The following is a 17925-nucleotide window of genomic DNA, read 5'->3' as shown; positions in this document are numbered from 1 at the left end:
AAAAAAGTGTTAGCACTCACATGGGGCTATCGTTTTTAATGGCAAAAGGACGGATAATAATAATAATAGACTGTAACACGATAACAAATCTTGATTTGAAGCTTTCGTGACTGCAGGAATCCATCCTCTTTGGTTCATTCGGTAAAGTCACGTAGGTAGAAAATAAAATAAATCACGACGTTTCGGGCGCAACACAAGCATCCGTCATCAGGTGGGATAGCGTGGTCTGCTATCTACAGTTACATGCTTTGTTCTCACATTAACATAGCCGCTTGCGTGCCCTCTAATGTCTCACATTAACATCACGCTAATCCCTCACATGAACATAGCCACTTCCGTGCCCTCTAATTTCTCACATTAACATCACGCTAATCCTTCACATTAACATAGCCGCTTCCGTGCCCTCTAATTTCTCACTTGAACATCACGCTAATCCCTCACATTAACATAGCCGCTTCCGTGCCCTCTAATTTCTCACATTAACATCACGCTAATCCCTCACATGAACATAACCACTTCCGTGCCCTCTAATTTCTCACTTGAACATCACGCTAATCCCTCACATGAACATAGCCACTTGCATGCCCTCTAATTTCTCACTTGAACATCACGCTAATCCCTCACATGAACATAGCCACTTGCATGCCCTCTAATTTCTCACTTGAACATCACGCTAATCCCTCACATGAACATAGCCACTTGCATGCCCTCTAATTTCTCACTTGAACATCATGCTAATCCCTCACATGAACATAGCCACTTGCATGCCCTCTAATTTCTCACTTTAACATCACGCTAATCCCTCACATGAACATAGTCACTTCCGTGCCCTCTAATTTCTTACTTGAACATCACGCTAATCCCTCACATGAACATAGCCACTTCCGTGCCCTCTAATTTCTCACTTGAACATCATGCTAATCCCTCACATTAACATAGCCACTTGCGTGCCCTCTAATTTCTCACTTGAACATCACGCTAATCCCTCACATGAACATAGCCACTTCCGTGCCCGCTAATTTCTCACTTGAACACCACGCTAATCCCTCACATGAACATAGCCACTTCCGTGCCCTCTAATTTCTCACTTGAACATCACGCTAATCCCTCACATGAACATAGCCACTTGCATGCCCTCTAATTTCTCACTTGAACATCACGCTAATCCCTCACATGAACATAGCCACTTGCATGCCCTCTAATTTCTCACTTGAACATCACGCTAATCCCTCACATGAACATAGCCACTTCCGTGCCCTCTAATTTCTCACTTGAACATCATGCTAATCCCTCACATTAACATAGCCACTTGCGTGCCCTCTAATTTCTCACTTGAACATCACGCTAATCCCTCACATGAACATAGCCACTTCCGTGCCCGCTAATTTCTCACTTGAACACCACGCTAATCCCTCACATGAACATAGCCACTTCCGTGCCCTCTAATTTCTCACTTGAACATCACGCTAATCCCTCACATGAACATAGCCACTTGCATGCCCTCTAATTTCTCACTTGAACATCACGCTAATCCCTCACATGAACATAGCCACTTGCATGCCCTCTAATTTCTCACTTGAACATCACGCTAATCCCTCACATGAACATAGCCACTTCCGTGCCCTCTAATTTCTCACTTGAACATCATGCTAATCCCTCACATTAACATAGCCACTTGCGTGCCCTCTAATTTCTCACTTGAACATCACGCTAATCCCTCACATGAACATAGCCACTTCCGTGCCCGCTAATTTCTCACTTGAACACCACGCTAATCCCTCACATGAACATAGCCACTTCCGTGCCCTCTAATTTCTCACTTGAACATCACGCTAATCCCTCACATGAACATAGCCACTTGCATGCCCTCTAATTTCTCACTTGAACATCACGCTAATCCCTCACATGAACATAGCCACTTGCATGCCCTCTAATTTCTCACTTGAACATCACGCTAATCCCTCACATGAACATAGCCACTTCCGTGCCCTCGTTTAGGTGGCGCTCTCCTTATATCTTACAGTTACAGTGCAGTATTACTGGTAGGAACCTCCTGGTTATTACACCAGCAGCCCACAGGGGATTATTGTGTCCGTCCGTCCGTCGTGCATCCAGAAATGGGAGGGGTGGGGCTGGGTGCAGAGGGAGGGGCTGGGTGGGGAGGGGAAGGTGGGGAGGGGCTGGGTGGGGAGGGTGGGGAGGGGAGGGTGGGGAGAGGAGGGTGGGAAGGGGCTGGATCAGGAGGGAGGGGCTGGGTGAGGAGGGGCTGGGTGGGGAGGGGCTGGGTGGGAGGGGCTGGGTGGGGTGGGGTTGGGTGGGGAGGGTGGGGAGGGGCTGGGTGGGGAGGGGCTGGGTGGGGAGGGTGGGACTTGGTGGGGGGTGGGAGGGGTGAGAGGGTGGGGTGGGGCTGGTCACCCCGTGGTGCCCTTATAAAACTCAACGTTTCACCTACTCACGCCGGCTTGTGCCCGCCCTCACAGTCGGGCATATTTGCGGAATCCACCACGTGGTGGTGCCGTGTGACCCTGGCCATTGACCGAGCAACCCAACGTTCCTACCAGCTCCCTCCGCAGGAATCTGTTTTCTCACATTAACATCACTAGCCGCGACCACTTCTTTATGACCCTTGGGCTACACCCATTTCAAACCTTTTAAAAACAGTCCGCCTCAGCAGCAGACCACGGCTTTCCCACCTGATGACGGACGCTTGTGTTGCGCCCGGAACGTGGCGATTCATTTTATTTTATACCTACGTGACTTTTGCCGAAAGAACCAAAGAGAAAACGATAACAAATGTAATGTTGTCAACAGCTTCAAGAAGTCAAAGAGCCTCCCCTTCCCCCCCCCCCCCCCCCGCGTGTTCGCCATCACCGTCAACACGTGCCCTGGGATCTCCTCCAGGCGATCTCCAGAGGCCCGGAGGGCGCATTTCACGCGGCGTTTGTGTTGTTGCCAATTCCCACAAAGAAGAAGAAGAACCCCTGGACTTTACCAAGCCTCAAGTTGTCGCTCAAAAGCCGGAGGGGGTGGGGGGGGGGAAGAGGCGCGGTGCATTTCGGTGTCTCCGATAAATCGGTGAAACGACGCCCGGCAGTGGCCTTGGCCCGGCTGGTCGGCGCGGAGAGGAGGAGGAGGAGGAGGAGGGGGTGGAGGAGGAGGAGGAGGAGGAGGAGGTGGAGGGAGGTTGAAGAGGAGGTGGACAAGGTCGTGAGTCGTCTAAGACTCCGCGCAAGGAGAGCGCGCGAGCGACGTCATCACACCTACGCCTTTTTTTATTGAAGGAACGAAACTGGTGGACTTCTCCAACAAACTCTGGCTGTCGCCTGATGGTGCCCGTTGTAATTACTGGCAAAACGTCGTACTCAGATTTGATAAATGACGTGGATTTGCTCTCCAACAGGCAACCGGCGTGCTGTACCAGTGACGAATTGGCCACGTTCTGCTTACGTGACAAACCCTCACTAGTTGGCTGTGCCGGGTGGTGGTGGGTGTGACGACACGTATATTTACGCGATCTAAGCCAACAATTCCTCCATTATGTAGTGAGTCATGTTGCTGTTGCTGCTGCCGGTGGACAGTCCTAATAGATTGTCGTGGTCGTTGTTGTTGTGCCTGCTGTGGTGGTGGTGGTGGTTGCGGTGGTGGTGGTGGTGGTTGCGGTGCCGCCGCAGGCTGGCCAAGCGCTCGTGGTTCGGTAATTTCATCGGCGCCGAGCGGGAGGAGCAGGTCCTCATTGTGGTGCGGGACAAACCCATCAGCTCCATCAAGGCCGACCTCGTGCACGCCTTCCTGTCTGTGAGGGCCACCCCCACCACCCTCACCCCCCACCCCTACCCTCACCCCCACTCTCACCCCCACCCTCACCCCCACCCTCACCCCCCTCCACCCCCACCCTCACCCCCCACCCCCACCCTCACCCCCACCCCCACCCTCACCCCCCTCCACCCCCACCCCCCTACACCCTAATTCCAACCCACCTCCACACTTACCCTCCCCCCACCCCCCTACACCCCCACCCCCCTACACCCCCACCCTCCTACACCCTCACCCCCACCTCCCTCCACCCCCCCACCCCCCCCTAGCCCCTCCACCCCCACCCCCCTACACCCCCACCCCCCTACACCCTCACCCGCACCTCCCTCCACCCCCCCACACCCCCCTAGCCCCTCCACCCCCACCCCCCCAGCCCCCTCCCCCCACATCCCGAGTGAGCGCGTGGGTGAGCGAGTGTGAGTGAGCGTGTGTGTGTGAGCATGTGGGTGAGCGAGTGTGAGTGAGCGAGCGTGGGTGAGCGAGTGTGGGTGAGCGAGTGAGCGTGTGGGTGAGCGAGTGTGTGTCAGCATGTGGGTGAGCGAGTGTGAGTGAGCGTGTGGGTGAGCGAGTGTGAGCGCGTGGGTGAGCGAGTGTGGGTGAGCGAGTGTGAGTGAGCGTGTGGGTGAGCGAGTGTGTGTCAGCGTGTGGGTGAGTGAGTGTGTGTCAGCGTGTGGGTGAGCGAGTGTGTGTCAGCGTGTGGGTGAGCGAGTGTGTGTCAGCGTGTGGGTGAGCGAGTGCGGGTGAGCGAGTGCGGGTGAGCGAGTGTGGGTGAGCGAGTGTGAGTGGAGGAGTGTGTGTGAGCGAGTGTGGGTGAGCGTGTGGGTGAGCGAGTGTGAGTGAGAGTGTGAGCGCGTGGGTGAGCGAGTGTGGGTGAGCGAGTGTGGGTGAGCGAGTGTGAGTGAGAGTGTGAGCGCGTGGGTGAGCGAGTGTGGGTGAGCGAGTGTGGGTGAGCGAGTGTGGGTGAGCGAGTGTGGGTGAGCGAGTGTGAGTGAGCGAGTGTGGGTGAGCGAGTGTGAGTGAGCGAGTGTGGGTGAGAGTGTGAGTGAGCGAGTGTGGGTGCGTGAGTGTGTGTCAGAGTGAGAGTGAGCGAGTGTGGCGCTTGCCCCCCCCCCCCCCGCCGGCCTTTGCGGGTGCTGCTACCCCCTAACAGCACTTGCCCCAACAGTCGCTTAAGGCTACACGGGGCATCTTTGTCTTTGTGCCGCAGATCCCCAGCTTGAGCCACAGCGTGGTGTCACAGGTGAGCTTCCGCGCCGAGTACAAGTGTACCGGAAGCCCCGTCGTCTTCCAGAAGCCCGTCAAGTTCCAGGTGAGAGGGGGTGGCACTCAAACGTCTGACCGGTCCGGACCTCCGTCCGTCTGCAACCCCTCCAGCAATAAAATATGACAGAGGAGTTGTTAGTGAGTAAGGAGTTGTTAGTGAGTGAGGAGTTGTTAGCAAGTAAGGAGTTGTTAGTAAGTAAGGAGTTGTTAGTGAGTGAAGAGTTGTTAGTAAGTAAGGAGTTGTTAGTGAGTGAAGAGTTGTTAGTGAGTGAAGAGTTGTTAGTAAGCAAGGAGTTGTTAGTGAGTGAAGAGTTGTTAGTAAGCAAGGAGTTGTTAGTAAGGCGTTGTTGGTAAGGAGTTGTTAGTAAGCAAGGAGTTGTAAGAAGTTGTTAGTAAGTAAGGAGTTGTTAGTTAGTTAGGAGTTGTTAGTAAGTAGTTGTTAGTAAGTAAGGAGTTGATAGGAGTTAGTAAGTAAGGAGTTGTTAGTAAGTAAGGAGTTGTTAGTGAGTGAAGAGTTGTTAGTAAGTAAGGAGTTGTCAGTGAGTGAAGAGTTGTTAGTAAGCAGGGAATTGTTAGCAAGGCGTTGTTAGTAAGCAAGGAGTTGCTAGTAAGCAAGGGGTTGTTAGTAAGGAGTTGTTAGTAAGTAAGGAGCTGTTAGTAAGGAGTTGTTCGAAAGTAAGGAGTTGTTAGAAAGTAAGGAGTTGTTAGTAAGGGGTTGTTAGTGAGCAAGGAGTTAGTAAGCAAGGACTTGTTAGTGAGTAAGGACTTGTTAGTAAGGAGTTGTTAGTAAGTAAGGAGTTGTTAGCAAGGAGTTGTTAGCAAGCAAGGACTTGTTAGTAAGCAATGAGTTGTTAGTAAGTAAGGAATTGTTAGTAAGTAAGGAGTTGTAAGTAAGGAGTTGTTAGTAAGTAAGGAGTTGTTAGTAAGTAAGGAGTTGTTAGTGAGGAGTTGTTAGTAAGTAAGGAGTTGTTAGTAAGTAAGGAGTTGTCAGTAAGTAAGGAGTTGTAAGTAAGGAGTTGTTAGTAAGTAAAGGACTTGTCCCTTGCTTGTTACTCGACGCGTGTGCGGCGATGACGCAGCCATCGACCGAGGGTCAAATTGCGAACCGCGTTGTTAGTGATCGGCATCGCGCTCGCTGAAGGTGTCGATGCCTTCAGGGAAGTCGTGGACTCTGTAGACGCAACTGCGCACAATTCTGTGAGTCGCTTATAACCGCTTTGCCGTTACTTATCGCCAATTATGGACTCAGACTATTGTCCTATCATCTCATAGAGTCCCTGGTACGTGACAATCTGATACACAGTGGCATTGGGGGTCGCAAAATGCCGATTGATTACTAATAAACCCCAATGATCCGATCGAAATTAGGGATTTCGATCGGATCATTGGGGGGGCACGTGCCACCCCCCCGACCCCCCCACACACTGGCTCTGCCAGTGCCTGCAGTCACGACAGTTTAGACTCAAAAATGTAACGTGCTAATTGGGCGAGGTGGTTGTTGTTGTTTTTGTTGTCGTAAGAGCTTGGGGCTAGAGAGACGACAATGACGATGATGATGATGTTGGAAGAGTGAATTCCAAAGTGGAGCAGTGAGGTGATCTGCAGTGTGGTGAGTGGGTGGGTGAGTGAGTTAGAGAGTGGGTGAGTGTGACGAATACATGCCCAGTGATGAATATTTTAATCGGTCCCGGGCATCCCCTAGGTCGACTCAGCCTCAAATGAGCATCAGGTCTGGTACGCAAACATCGCCACTGGGGAGACAAAGGCGGCCGTGTGTGGTGCTAGCAACCCCACCCCGTCGCGTGCTGTTCCGGCCTTTATAGCTGCTCGCTAGCAGCACTTGCCCCAGCAGGCTGATGAGGCTGCACGGGGGATCTTTGTCTTTGCTGCAGGTTGACATCACCTTCTCCGGCGGAGGGTCTGGCCACAAGGAGGGAATTTACTCCGTGACCTTTACCCTCATCTCAGGTGAACTCTGACCCCCAACCCAACACTTTGCCCCCTGATACAAATCTACACAAGTGATGGGCAGCCCCATTAAATCCATTTCCCTTAAACAGCAACTCCGTCATTTCCACGAAGACCGCCGTTCATCCCGCTTTTCAGCGCGCCGAACGAGCGAGAGGCGCAGCGTCGCCCTCCCGCGTTGCCGAACTTACAACGGGCGCAAGAGAGCGGCGAAAGGTCGCAGCCCATTGTCCACACAGAGCGCTTGCCACGACTGCGGCGCGATACCTCGCCGATCTCGTCAAGAAGCATAAACCATCAACACGCGACACTCCGGTGATCCTTGCAGCAGCAGCAGCAGTAGCAGCGGCAGCAGCGGCAGCGGCTTTTGGCTGAGCCGTCGAACAAAGGCGGCGGCGGTCACCGCAACGCCGCGCGGCGCTTTCGGAAGCGCTTCTGCGGCCGTCTGGAACGCTCTCTTCCCTTCCAATATTAACAAGCCACTGGAGCTGTGCACTTGTAAATCTTCACCTAGGTTGACAAACCCATCCCTTTAGAACTGCTTTTAGCGTTCAGTTTGTGTCGTCCTTCCCCCCCCCCCCCGCGCACCTCCGACGAGCACGGTTGGCTACGTGCGGTGCGAAAGAAGTTGAACGCACGTACCATACGGAAGCGCGCACGCGCCGTCCAAGCCAACGGAGAACCACACACTTATCGTAGGTACAAGAAGCCGTGTCGTACGCCCGACTCGCCAAACGCCTCCTGCCTGCTCGCAGACACGGGTCAACGCCGTCGTCCCCGGCGCCCGCTGGAGCTACGGGAGCTCGGGGGGGGTTTGTCTGCCGCGTGGGCATCACCCTTCCGCCCCCACACCCCCCCCGCCCCCCGTGTGGCCACGCAGGACCCAACCGGAGGTTCCGCAAGGTGGTGGAGGTGATCCAGGCGCAGCTTGTCCACTCCCACGACCAGCCGTGCGTGCAGCAACTCAGCGGTGAGTGGGCGTGGGCGACGTCTCCGCCGGCCGATGCGCCGTTTAGAAATTTAAAAAAAAATAAAAATCCTTTATTGCTGTTCAAGAACCCAGAATACAAAGTAGATCTCGAACCGCTGATGCACCGTGTAACGGCAACGACAAAAAGTGTCCAAATAAATTAAATGTATTAAAATAATAAATGTTTCGCAATATGAAACTAAAACCGTCACATAATTGGGGTTTTTTTGTGGGCTAGATCGCGTTAATGTTTATGCATCGTGATTCCTGGCGAAACGTCACGGTACCCGAATTGTAACTGTTGTGGGTTTACTCTCCAACGCACAACCGGTGCTGATGAACTGGTAACGAATTTTGATTTAAAGCTTTCGTGACTGCAGGGATTCATATTCTTGGTTCTTTCGGTAAAGTCACCACGTAGAAGGAAAACAACAAAATAATAAAAATTATAAAAATATAAAACAATAAAATTCTCACGACGTTTCGACTGCAACACAAGCAATCATCATCAGGTGTGAAAACCACAGCAAGAAAATTTGAAAAAGAGTGGCGGTTATTTTTAACGTCAGCACCACGGAGAGCGATTTATTATTTTGTTGTTTCCCTTCTATGTGACTTTACCGAAAGAACCAAGAAAAATAGTGACGGATTGGCAAATTCGGTTTACGTGACAAACCCCTCACTTCTAGATTTGAAGCTTTCGTGACTGCAAGGATTCATACTCTTTGGTTTTATTCGTTAACGTCACGTAGGTAAAAACATTAAAATGAATGAAAACAACTAAATTAAATCACGACGTTTCGGAGACAACACAAGCTTCCTTCATCAGGTGTAAAAAAGGGCACAGCAAAATAACTCAGCTTAAAGGTCGCGGTCTGAGCTTGGCTGTGTTCACTCCAGCGCTGTCCTCTAGACAGTCTGGTCCCTTCACCTGATGAAGGCCACTTGTGTTGTGGTCGAAACGTCGTGATTTTTGTTGTTTTATTTTTTACCCACGTGACTTTACCGAATAGAACCAAAGAGTATGGATCCTTGCAGTCACGAAAGCTTCAAATCTAGAACTGTACAGAGAGTTATTTGTGATGATAGACTGTTATATAGGGTAAGAGGAGGGGGAGCAGCCAGGGGTTTAACGACACATTGATACTCACGCGATCCAATCCCCAAAAACAACTATATTATGGACACTATATTGGTCGCAAAAGCCTCCTACGCGTGGAACAAACTAAAACCTGGCGCGCCGGGCCCAGCGCTCCCCGGCTTGACGGCCGGGGAGCGGTGGCGGCTACACGCCGCGTGGCTGCCTGAAGTCATCCAGCATTGCAGAGGCGACGCTTGGTGGAGGTCGCACTCATTTGAGGCCGAGCCGACCTAGGGGAGGCACAGGATCGCCAACGTTAGTGGCCGTGAGCGGGAATCGAACTCGGGGCGGGCCGGGTTCGTAGCGCGGCAGCGTCGCCACTCTCCGCCGACCGACTTTGAGAGGCCTTCATCCAGCAGTGGATTGCTAAAGGGTTGAGCCTCAAATCCGTGGTGGCTGCGAGATGTTGACTACCTCGCCTGGTATGCAGGAAGTCGTGGGTTCGTTGCCGACCCTGACGACGCCTGCTGCTGCTGTATATTTGGAGTTTGCGTTTCTCTCATCATCATCACGGTGGCTAGGAGATGTTAACTACCTCGCCTGGTATACAGGAGGTCGTGGGTTCGATCCCGACCTTGACGACGCCTGCTGCTGTATATTTGGAGTTTGCGTGTCTCTCTCTGATCATCATCACTGCGTTAGCTATGAGATGTTAACTACCTCGCCTGGTATACAGGAGGTCGTGGGTTCGATCCCGACCCTCTGACGCCTGCTGCTGTATATTTGGAGTTTGCGGTGTCTCTCTCTCTCTCTCCCCGTGGTCGCGTGGATTTTTCTCCGGGTCCTCCGGTTTTCCCCCTCCACAATTAGAATCAACGTCACCACCACGCGTTTAGAGTATTTGCCTCCTTCTATAAATGTCCACGTGATGATGATGACGATGATGACGACGAGTCCACTTGGCTGAGCTATCATTTGTGACGGCCAGGTCGCTTCTGAAAAAGAGCTACGTGGTGAAATAATATCAGTTTAATAGTTAATAGTTTAATAACAATAATAGTTTAATAAGAATCGTGGAAACCCCCCCCCCTTGCTCTCCCCCGCTCCCCCTCCCCTCCCCCGCTCCCCCTCCCCTCCCCCGCTCCCCCCACCGTAGATGAGCGGAGTAATGGCCGGGGCGCTCCGGGCACGGGGGGGACGCCGGTGCACCACCACCACCACCAACAACAACAACAACCACCACCACCCCGGCGCTCTCACGCCGACAACAACGGAGGCAGCAGCTCGAGCTGTGGGGGTGCTGTCGGTGGGGGAGGAGGCGATGCAGGGGAGGAGTCGGAGGGGGGAGCGCTCGGAGGCGCCGAGGGGCCACACTGCTCCACCTCGTACGGCGGTGGCGCTGTGGCACAGACCCCGGCCACACCGGCCAAGAGGGCGTGAGGGTGGCCACGCGGAGTGGACTGCTGCTGCTGCTGCTGCCAAAGGCCGGCCACGAGCTCAGCCGGAGAGACACTCAGCCGGAGAGACACTCAGCCGGAGAGACACTCAGACAGACAGACACTCAGACAGACATTCACTCAGACAGACACTCAGACAGACACTCAGACAGACACTCAGACAGACAGACACTCAGACAGACATACACTCAGACAGACAGACAGACGCTCAGACAGACAGACACTCAGACAGACAGACACTCAGACAGACACTCAGACAGATGCTCAGACAGACAGACAGACACTCAGACAGACATACACTCAGACAGACAGACAGACGCTCAGACAGACACTCAGACAGACAGACACTCAGACAGACACTCAGACAGACACTCAGACAGATGCTCAGACAGACAGACGCTCAGACAGATAAACACGCAGACAGATAGACACTCAGACAGACACTCAGACAGACAGACACTCAGACAGACAGACACTCAGACAGACAGACAGACGCTCAGACAGATAAACACGCAGACAGACAGACACTCAGACAGACACTCAGACAGACAGACACTCAGACAGACATACACTCAGACAGACAGACAGACGCTCAGACAGACAGACGCTCAGACAGACATACACTCAGACAGACAGACACTCAGACAGACAGACACTCAGACAGACAGACACTCAGACAGACAGACAGACGCTCAGGCAGACAGACGCTCAGACAGATAGACACGCAGACAGACAGACACTCAGACAGACAGACACTCAGACAGACACTCAGACAGACAGACACTCAGCCGGAGAGACACTCAGAAAGACAGACACTTAGCCACACAGACACTCAGGCAGACACGTAGCCAGATAGACACTCAGTCACACTCAGTCACACACTCGACAGACACTCAGATAGGCACTCGGCAGACACTCAGATAGGCACTCATGCAATCCCACACTCACCCAGCCAATCGATCACCCAGATGGACAATCACCCAGCCAGACAGACAATCAGCCAACCACCCAGCTTTCTGGCTGACCGACCATTCACTCACCCACCCAGGCACCAAGCCAGCCAGCCAGCCGGCCGGCCGGCCCCCAGGTCAGTCACCCAGCCTGCCAAACAGCCACCCCGAGAGCTACCCAGAACGGAGCCAAATCCACCAGCCACTCAGACACCCAGAGGATACTCAGCCATCCAAACAAACACGTTCCCTCGCGGATGTCACGGAGGAATCTCCGTCCGTACGACTCATCCCCCGCACTCCCCCCGCGCGTGCGTGCGTGTGTGCGTGCGTGTGCGCGCGTGTGTATGTGTGTGCGTGTGTGTGTGCGTGCGTGTGCGTGTGTGTGCGTGCGTCTGTGTGTGCGCTTGTGTGTGTGTGCGTGTGTGTGTGCGTGCGTGCGTGTGTGTGCGTGTGTGCACGTGTGTGTGCGTGTGTGTGTGCGTGTGTGTATCTACGTGCGTGTGTGTGTGTGTGCGTGTGTGTGTGTGCATGCGCCCGTGCGGCGTAACCCGGTCCGTTGGCACGTCAGTTGCCGGAACCGCAGAGGCGTGCGGGGGCATTCGAACGCAGCCCAATCTCCCCGTGTGTCTGTCCGTCCGTCCGTCTCCCCGTGTGTCCGTCTCCCCGTGTGTCCGTCTCCCCGTGTGTCCGTCTCCCCGTCCGTGCGTCTCCCCGTGCGTCTCCGCCCGTCGTCGCCGTCCAGCGTGTGCCTTCAACACGCAGCGACGTCCCCCTGGCGACAGCAACGGCCGAACCAAATGGCACGGCTGCGGTGGGGGGTGGGCGCGCAACGCCGTGCCACGCGTCCCCCCCCCTCCCTCCCGCCGCACCGCCAACGCCAAACTCACCGCTGCGATCCCAGCTTCTCGGCATTGCCGGCTCCGCGTTTTTGAATTCCCGTCACTGCCCTGGGCCACCCCGCCACCCACCCCCCCCCCCCGCCCCAACTCGGAACCACCACCGTCCCTCGAGAATTTGTCCAAGCTTGTCTCGTTTGGGGGGCGGCTATTTCGCAATCGCCAATCGGGGACCTCTGTCGCCGCTGGGTCTCGGGCCGTCAACTCGCCCTGTGCACCAGGCGCAGCCTGGACTCGGTTGTGAACCCAGGTCTGCAGCAGCAGCAGCGGCGCCAGCCGGCGTTCTCACCGGGTGCCAGAGAAGACGGCGTCGCTCGCGTTCCATCGGTTTTGAACTCCGGTTACAGAGTGGCGAAGCTGCGTCGGCAAACGGCTCCGAGTAACCATCGCCGTCGGTTGCCGAGGAAATAATTGAGGATGATAAATAATTGAATCGGACGGGATACGTCTTCCGACCGCGCATCAAAATAAACATGTACATTTCTCACACTATTTAAGCTATTTCTCTCAAGCTATTAACTACTGCCACAATTTGTTTTTATATTTTACCGCGTAAGCCCCCCCCCCCCGCCCCCCCTCCCGCTGAGCTCTGTAGCTCTCTTTTTTTTTTCATCTCCCCGAGATCGGCCAGACCCATCGAAAGTGGGGGGCTCGCGTCATCGCGCGGGGGGGGGGGGAAGGGGAAGGGGAGGGGGGGAAAACAAAAAAAAATCTTCGTTTTTATTCATTAATAGCAGCAGCCAAAATAATTCACGCTCGAGAACTAACACCCTCGTGGTGCGGCCCAAACGATGCGCTCCCAAGCGGGGGTGCCGTGTGGCCGATGCGTCGTGCCGCGTGGTGGTGGGGGGGGGGACAACACAACGGAAAACAAAGCTCGCTCGGATTGCGCGGAGAGACGGATAGATGCGAAAGAGGCGTAAAACGGTGGATGGTTTGTATCCCTTTCTTTCCGTGAAGGTTTTTTGGGGCCGTTAGCGGAGCACGTGGCCAGACTCGTCCTCTGCTCTATCTCTCACCGGGGTTTGTAAAGATGCTGTGTGTGGGGGGCGGGGGGGGGGGGGGGTAAAAGCGCCGCTCGCGCGTGTATGAAAACTCTCGACGACGAGTATATTTAAATATTAAAAAAACATATAATTGCTTAATAGTAACGACGTCATCATTAATAATAACGATGTAATGTTGATCATAAGAGTCACATGCACAAATATAGCACTACTTAGGTTTTAAGTGTCGGCGGGCGGGTAGTGTTTATTAATTATTATAATTATTATCGAGAATGATGTACACCGTTGGACATATTTCAAGTAAAAAAAAGGAAATGAAAAAAAAATATTACAATATATTATACGGATATTTTACAAACAAAAGCAGGAAATTATTCAAATGCCACGGTGCTTGCTGTGGTCTTTTGCGGTAAGTCCGTCGCAAAGTGCTGCTCGTGAAACCATAATCTCTCACTCTTCCAGATGCATGCCCAGGCGACGCGGATGAACCATCGCTTTGCCGGTCGTCAAATCCGGTGATGCTCTTTGCAGTAGCCGCTTAAGTTATCTTTTTGCTGCTGCTGCTGCTGTTGTTGTTGATGATGATGACAATGCATTTGTTTGCGGATGCAAATTTGACGGGACAACAAACAAACAAAAAACTACCGATGCTTTTCGACGGAGTTGCAATCCAACTTTGTTTGGGATGGGGGGGGGGAAACAATTATATACGGTATGCACTTTTGTGTTTGTTACGTTACAGGGCTTTGTTGTTGTCGTTGTTATCGAAGTTGCGTTGCACTTTTTGCCTTATGGCCGGGTCCACACCTCGAGCGATCGGTTGCATACAACTTTGGTTGCGTGCAACTTCAGTTGCATACAACTTTGGTTGCGTGCAACTTCAGTTGCGTGCAACTTCAGTTGCATACAACTTTGGTTGCGTGCAACTTCAGTTGCGTGCAACTTCAGTTGCATACAACTTTGGTTGCGTGCAACTGCATCGCTTGCATGCGATGTCTCTGCAACCCGATCGTGAGCAGTTTCACAACTGGTCGCTGACGCCGGGTTCTCTACACCCTGAATGATCAGTTGCATACAAATTTGGTATACAACTTCAGTCGCACGCAACTGAACTGCTCGTATGTGGACATCTCTACGTCCGGTTGCGAGCAGACGGGTCTAGCGGCAGCGCGTTCCCCGCTTGCCGCAGATGTTCGTGGTTCGGGTTCCAGTGGGCCGCCCCGGTTAACGCTGCGGCTGTCAGTTTAACACGCGGAGGGCTTTTGCGACCAATATCATCCATAATAGAGGTTTTTTTTTTGGGTTAGATCGCGTAAATATATAAATGCGTCGTTAAACCCGCCACCACCCGACACGGCCAACTAGCAAGGGTTGTCGCGTAAGCGGAACGTGGCCAATTCGTCACTAGTACAGCACTGCACCGGTGTGTTGGAGAGAGCAAATCCACAACATTTACAATCGGAGTACGACGTTTCGCCAGCAATTACAACCGGCACCATCAGGCGGCTGTATTGACAATTTGCGCGCCGCTTCGCAGCGGACATTACGCGTCTCCCCCCCCCCCGCGTCGTCGCGTGCCGGCGACGCGGTCCAGTTTTGAAGAAAAAAAATCGCACTGGCTAAATTTGACTCGGTTGGAATTATCGCTCGCGCATTGACCGCCGCTGCCTGTACTGCGGGAAGCTTCGGCAGAGGCGCCCTCCGGAAAAAAAAAAAGACGTCGCGCCTACTCGCTGTGCTGCCTTTCTACCTGCAAGACGGTGCTCACACGCATGCAAGGCTGCATCCCAGTGAGGCTTTCCTGGGTAAACAAGCCGAATGTTAACCCCTCTCCCATTCCGAGACGTCTGCAAGCGGCAGAGTGTTCCCGCGTTCGCCACTGAATCTCGAAAAGCGCGCGAGTGGCTCGGCGTTGATTTTTTTGCGAGAGGCGCGGAGCCCCGTTGTTTTTTTTAAGAACGTCGTACTCACCGCGGAGAACTGTAGCGACATGACCGCACTCTACGATAGCCGGCGTCAAAAGTGTGCCACATGCCCTCCCGCATGGCCTCGTGGGAGCCTCGGTACCTATAAAGTTAATTTATTTCAGGTTGTTTTTTTAGTTCCGGTTTTGTTTCATTGAAGTACGTCATCAGAACGGAACAGAAAGCAAATCCGATGACGTACGCGTACGTGAAGGAGTGATCTGCTGACGTTATTCATCACGGCCACGTGTACGGGCTGTGATTGGTCGCTGCGATCTTCACATTGGCGTAGGGGCGGGGCTATGCAACAGTGGGCGTGACCAGACACCTTAGCCATGCCCAGACACCACGTGCTTACCCCGCGATTGAGTTTTACGGGTTTCTAGAGCAATGTGGATTGCTTAATCGATCGCTCAGCTGTGGACCCAGCTTCAGGCTACACTTTGTGTATATATGTACATTATGTTAAGACACACGCGTACACGCTCACAAGGCCTGCGCAGTGATCTGCGGTGGCGTCGCCATCACCCGTGCATGCTCAGCCGCCTTTGTATCTCTTTGCCTGATTACATTACGTCTTGGTGGAAAGGCACTTTCTGCAGACATTTGGTGGCAAATGGCAATTTCGCATTATCCACCTCCCCCCCCCCCCCCACCCACCAAATATAACTGTAAACTTATGTTCCGCCAATATATGAATTGGAGGTCTGCGTGGTGAAAATTATGCATTGGCTGATGTGTTGAATTTTCTTTCGCACCGTACGTAGCCAACCGTGCTAATCGGAGATGCCGAGCTGGGGGGAGAGGGGGGGGTGAAGGACAACAAACTAAACATTTGGCCAAACGACCATCAGATTCGACACAAATAAAAGCAATTGAACCATTTCCCATTCGACCTACCACCACCACCACCAAAACACTCACGGACAAAAATACCTTTCCGTCAACGCGTGCGTTCGAAATTGAGCTTGCGAATCCGACTGGCTTACCGTAATTTCCATGGAGCCGGACTCGACTTCTATACCGACCAACCAAACCACCACCCCCATCTCCCCTTTCCTGCCTCTCCCACCTTCATCCCTTGTACAGGCGGGGGTTTTTCTTTGCACTGCACGTTTACTAGAGAGAGCACGGTAGCCGTATGCCCCCCCCCCACCCCCCACCACGTAGACGCCTATTCTCAGGTATTGTAGTGCAGGGCTGAGAACCTTGACGAGCGAAGCGCAGGGGCTGTTTCTACCGCGGACACACGGGGGGGGGGGAGGAGGGACACACGAGGCAATGCCTTCAAAGACAATGCATTTGTAAGGGACGAATCTGAGATGTACATAACTAGGGGAAAGGAGAAGAACAGTCGGTAATTTATTCATGCGTTTTAATATTCACGTTTTCTTTGTATTTGTTATTTTAAGATGTTACCGTATTCTCCAGTTAAGAAGAAGCAGCTCCGGAAAGTAAACGAGACGCTCCGACCAAAACAATGTTATGGGGGTGGGGGGGGGGGGGGTGTCAATAAAGTTCTACAAATATGGTCTCAAAGACAAAGTTCCCCCTGGTAGCCTTCAACGGAATTTGTGGGCAAGTGCTGTTCGCGAGCGGCACCTCTTGAAGGCCCGCACTGTGGCTCACGAGGGGGTGGGTGGCCAGCACCACGCCCGGCCGCCTTTGTCTCCCTAGCAGCGATTTCTACGGAGGGGTGGGGGGAAAAGTGCGTTATAATCCGGAGAATACGGTAATGTATTGTTACTTATTATCTTATTATTAATGTTACGATTCTGTGATAAATAATGATCCTATATATAAATCCGATGAGCTACAAAGCTCTTGTTCACAAATGTACAGTATAAGTAATTAGGTTACAACCACATTGTAACATCACCCCATCATCCCCCCCCCCCCCCCCTGCTGACAGACTATACCCGTCTGTGATACAGAGCGCATTCGTGAATGAATGGCGCCTATACCAAAATGTACTACTGCTACTACTAATAATTATTATTAACGATGATTTTTTTGGGCTTAAGGATGGTATTATCAGCCGGGGATTCAAAAATGTCATCTCGTTGATTTTTTTGTTGTTCTTCTTCTTCTTGTTAATAACTTGAAATAAAGTCGCAAACGATTACGAAGGGTCTTCTTAGTCGGCGTGTTTCCCAGTAAACATTGAACGTTGGCCAAACGTTACTGGGACGTTGACCCTGACATTCAAGCACAACGCGGTGCTTCGACATTGCGATCACTGCAATATATTAACCGCCGTGATTGTAGTGGTCAGCGCTCTGGACCTGTAATACAAAGGTCACTTATTTCGCCACGATCTCCAGGCGCGGCAGTTGTAACGATGATGCAAGTTTATTAAATCTCCGCCTCCGTCCACCACTTATCAACCCACAAGCATGAACGGCTTGACCACAGTTAACTGTACACGATTTAAAACTATAAAGTATTATTTTATATATTTTGCCAGGTAAGGCCCATCGAGCTGCGTAGCTCTTGTTCAGAAGCGACATGGCCACAAATTATAGCCCAGCGAAGTGGCTTATCACGTGGAAA

The 17925-nt window shown here is 52.7% G+C and overlaps 1 protein-coding gene across 1 annotated transcript in view; it reads left to right on the top strand.

Annotated features, from left to right (window-relative positions):
* The window catches only part of LOC116956483 (serine/threonine-protein kinase BRSK2-like), a 55348-nt gene extending 37843 nt beyond the window's left edge, over positions 1-17505 (top strand). Inside the window, exons 16-20 of the mRNA XM_076054327.1 lie at positions 3672-3795; positions 5021-5122; positions 6969-7044; positions 7925-8014; positions 10252-17505. Of these exons, the coding sequence (XP_075910442.1) occupies positions 3672-3795; positions 5021-5122; positions 6969-7044; positions 7925-8014; positions 10252-10535 (676 nt within the window). The 3' untranslated portion in view covers positions 10536-17505. The remainder of the gene's footprint in view (positions 1-3671; positions 3796-5020; positions 5123-6968; positions 7045-7924; positions 8015-10251) is intronic.
* The last annotated feature ends 420 nt before the right edge of the window (positions 17506-17925 follow it).

The sequence above is a fragment of the Petromyzon marinus genome, chromosome 65 (genome assembly GCF_048934315.1).
Source record: "Petromyzon marinus isolate PM22_M1 ecotype Great Lakes invasive population chromosome 65, UKy_Petmar_22M1.pri1.0, whole genome shotgun sequence".
Taxonomy (NCBI): Eukaryota; Metazoa; Chordata; class Hyperoartia; order Petromyzontiformes; family Petromyzontidae; genus Petromyzon; species Petromyzon marinus.
The sequence above is the reverse complement of the archived record's forward strand: the minus strand, read 5'-3'. Positions and strand labels throughout refer to the sequence as shown.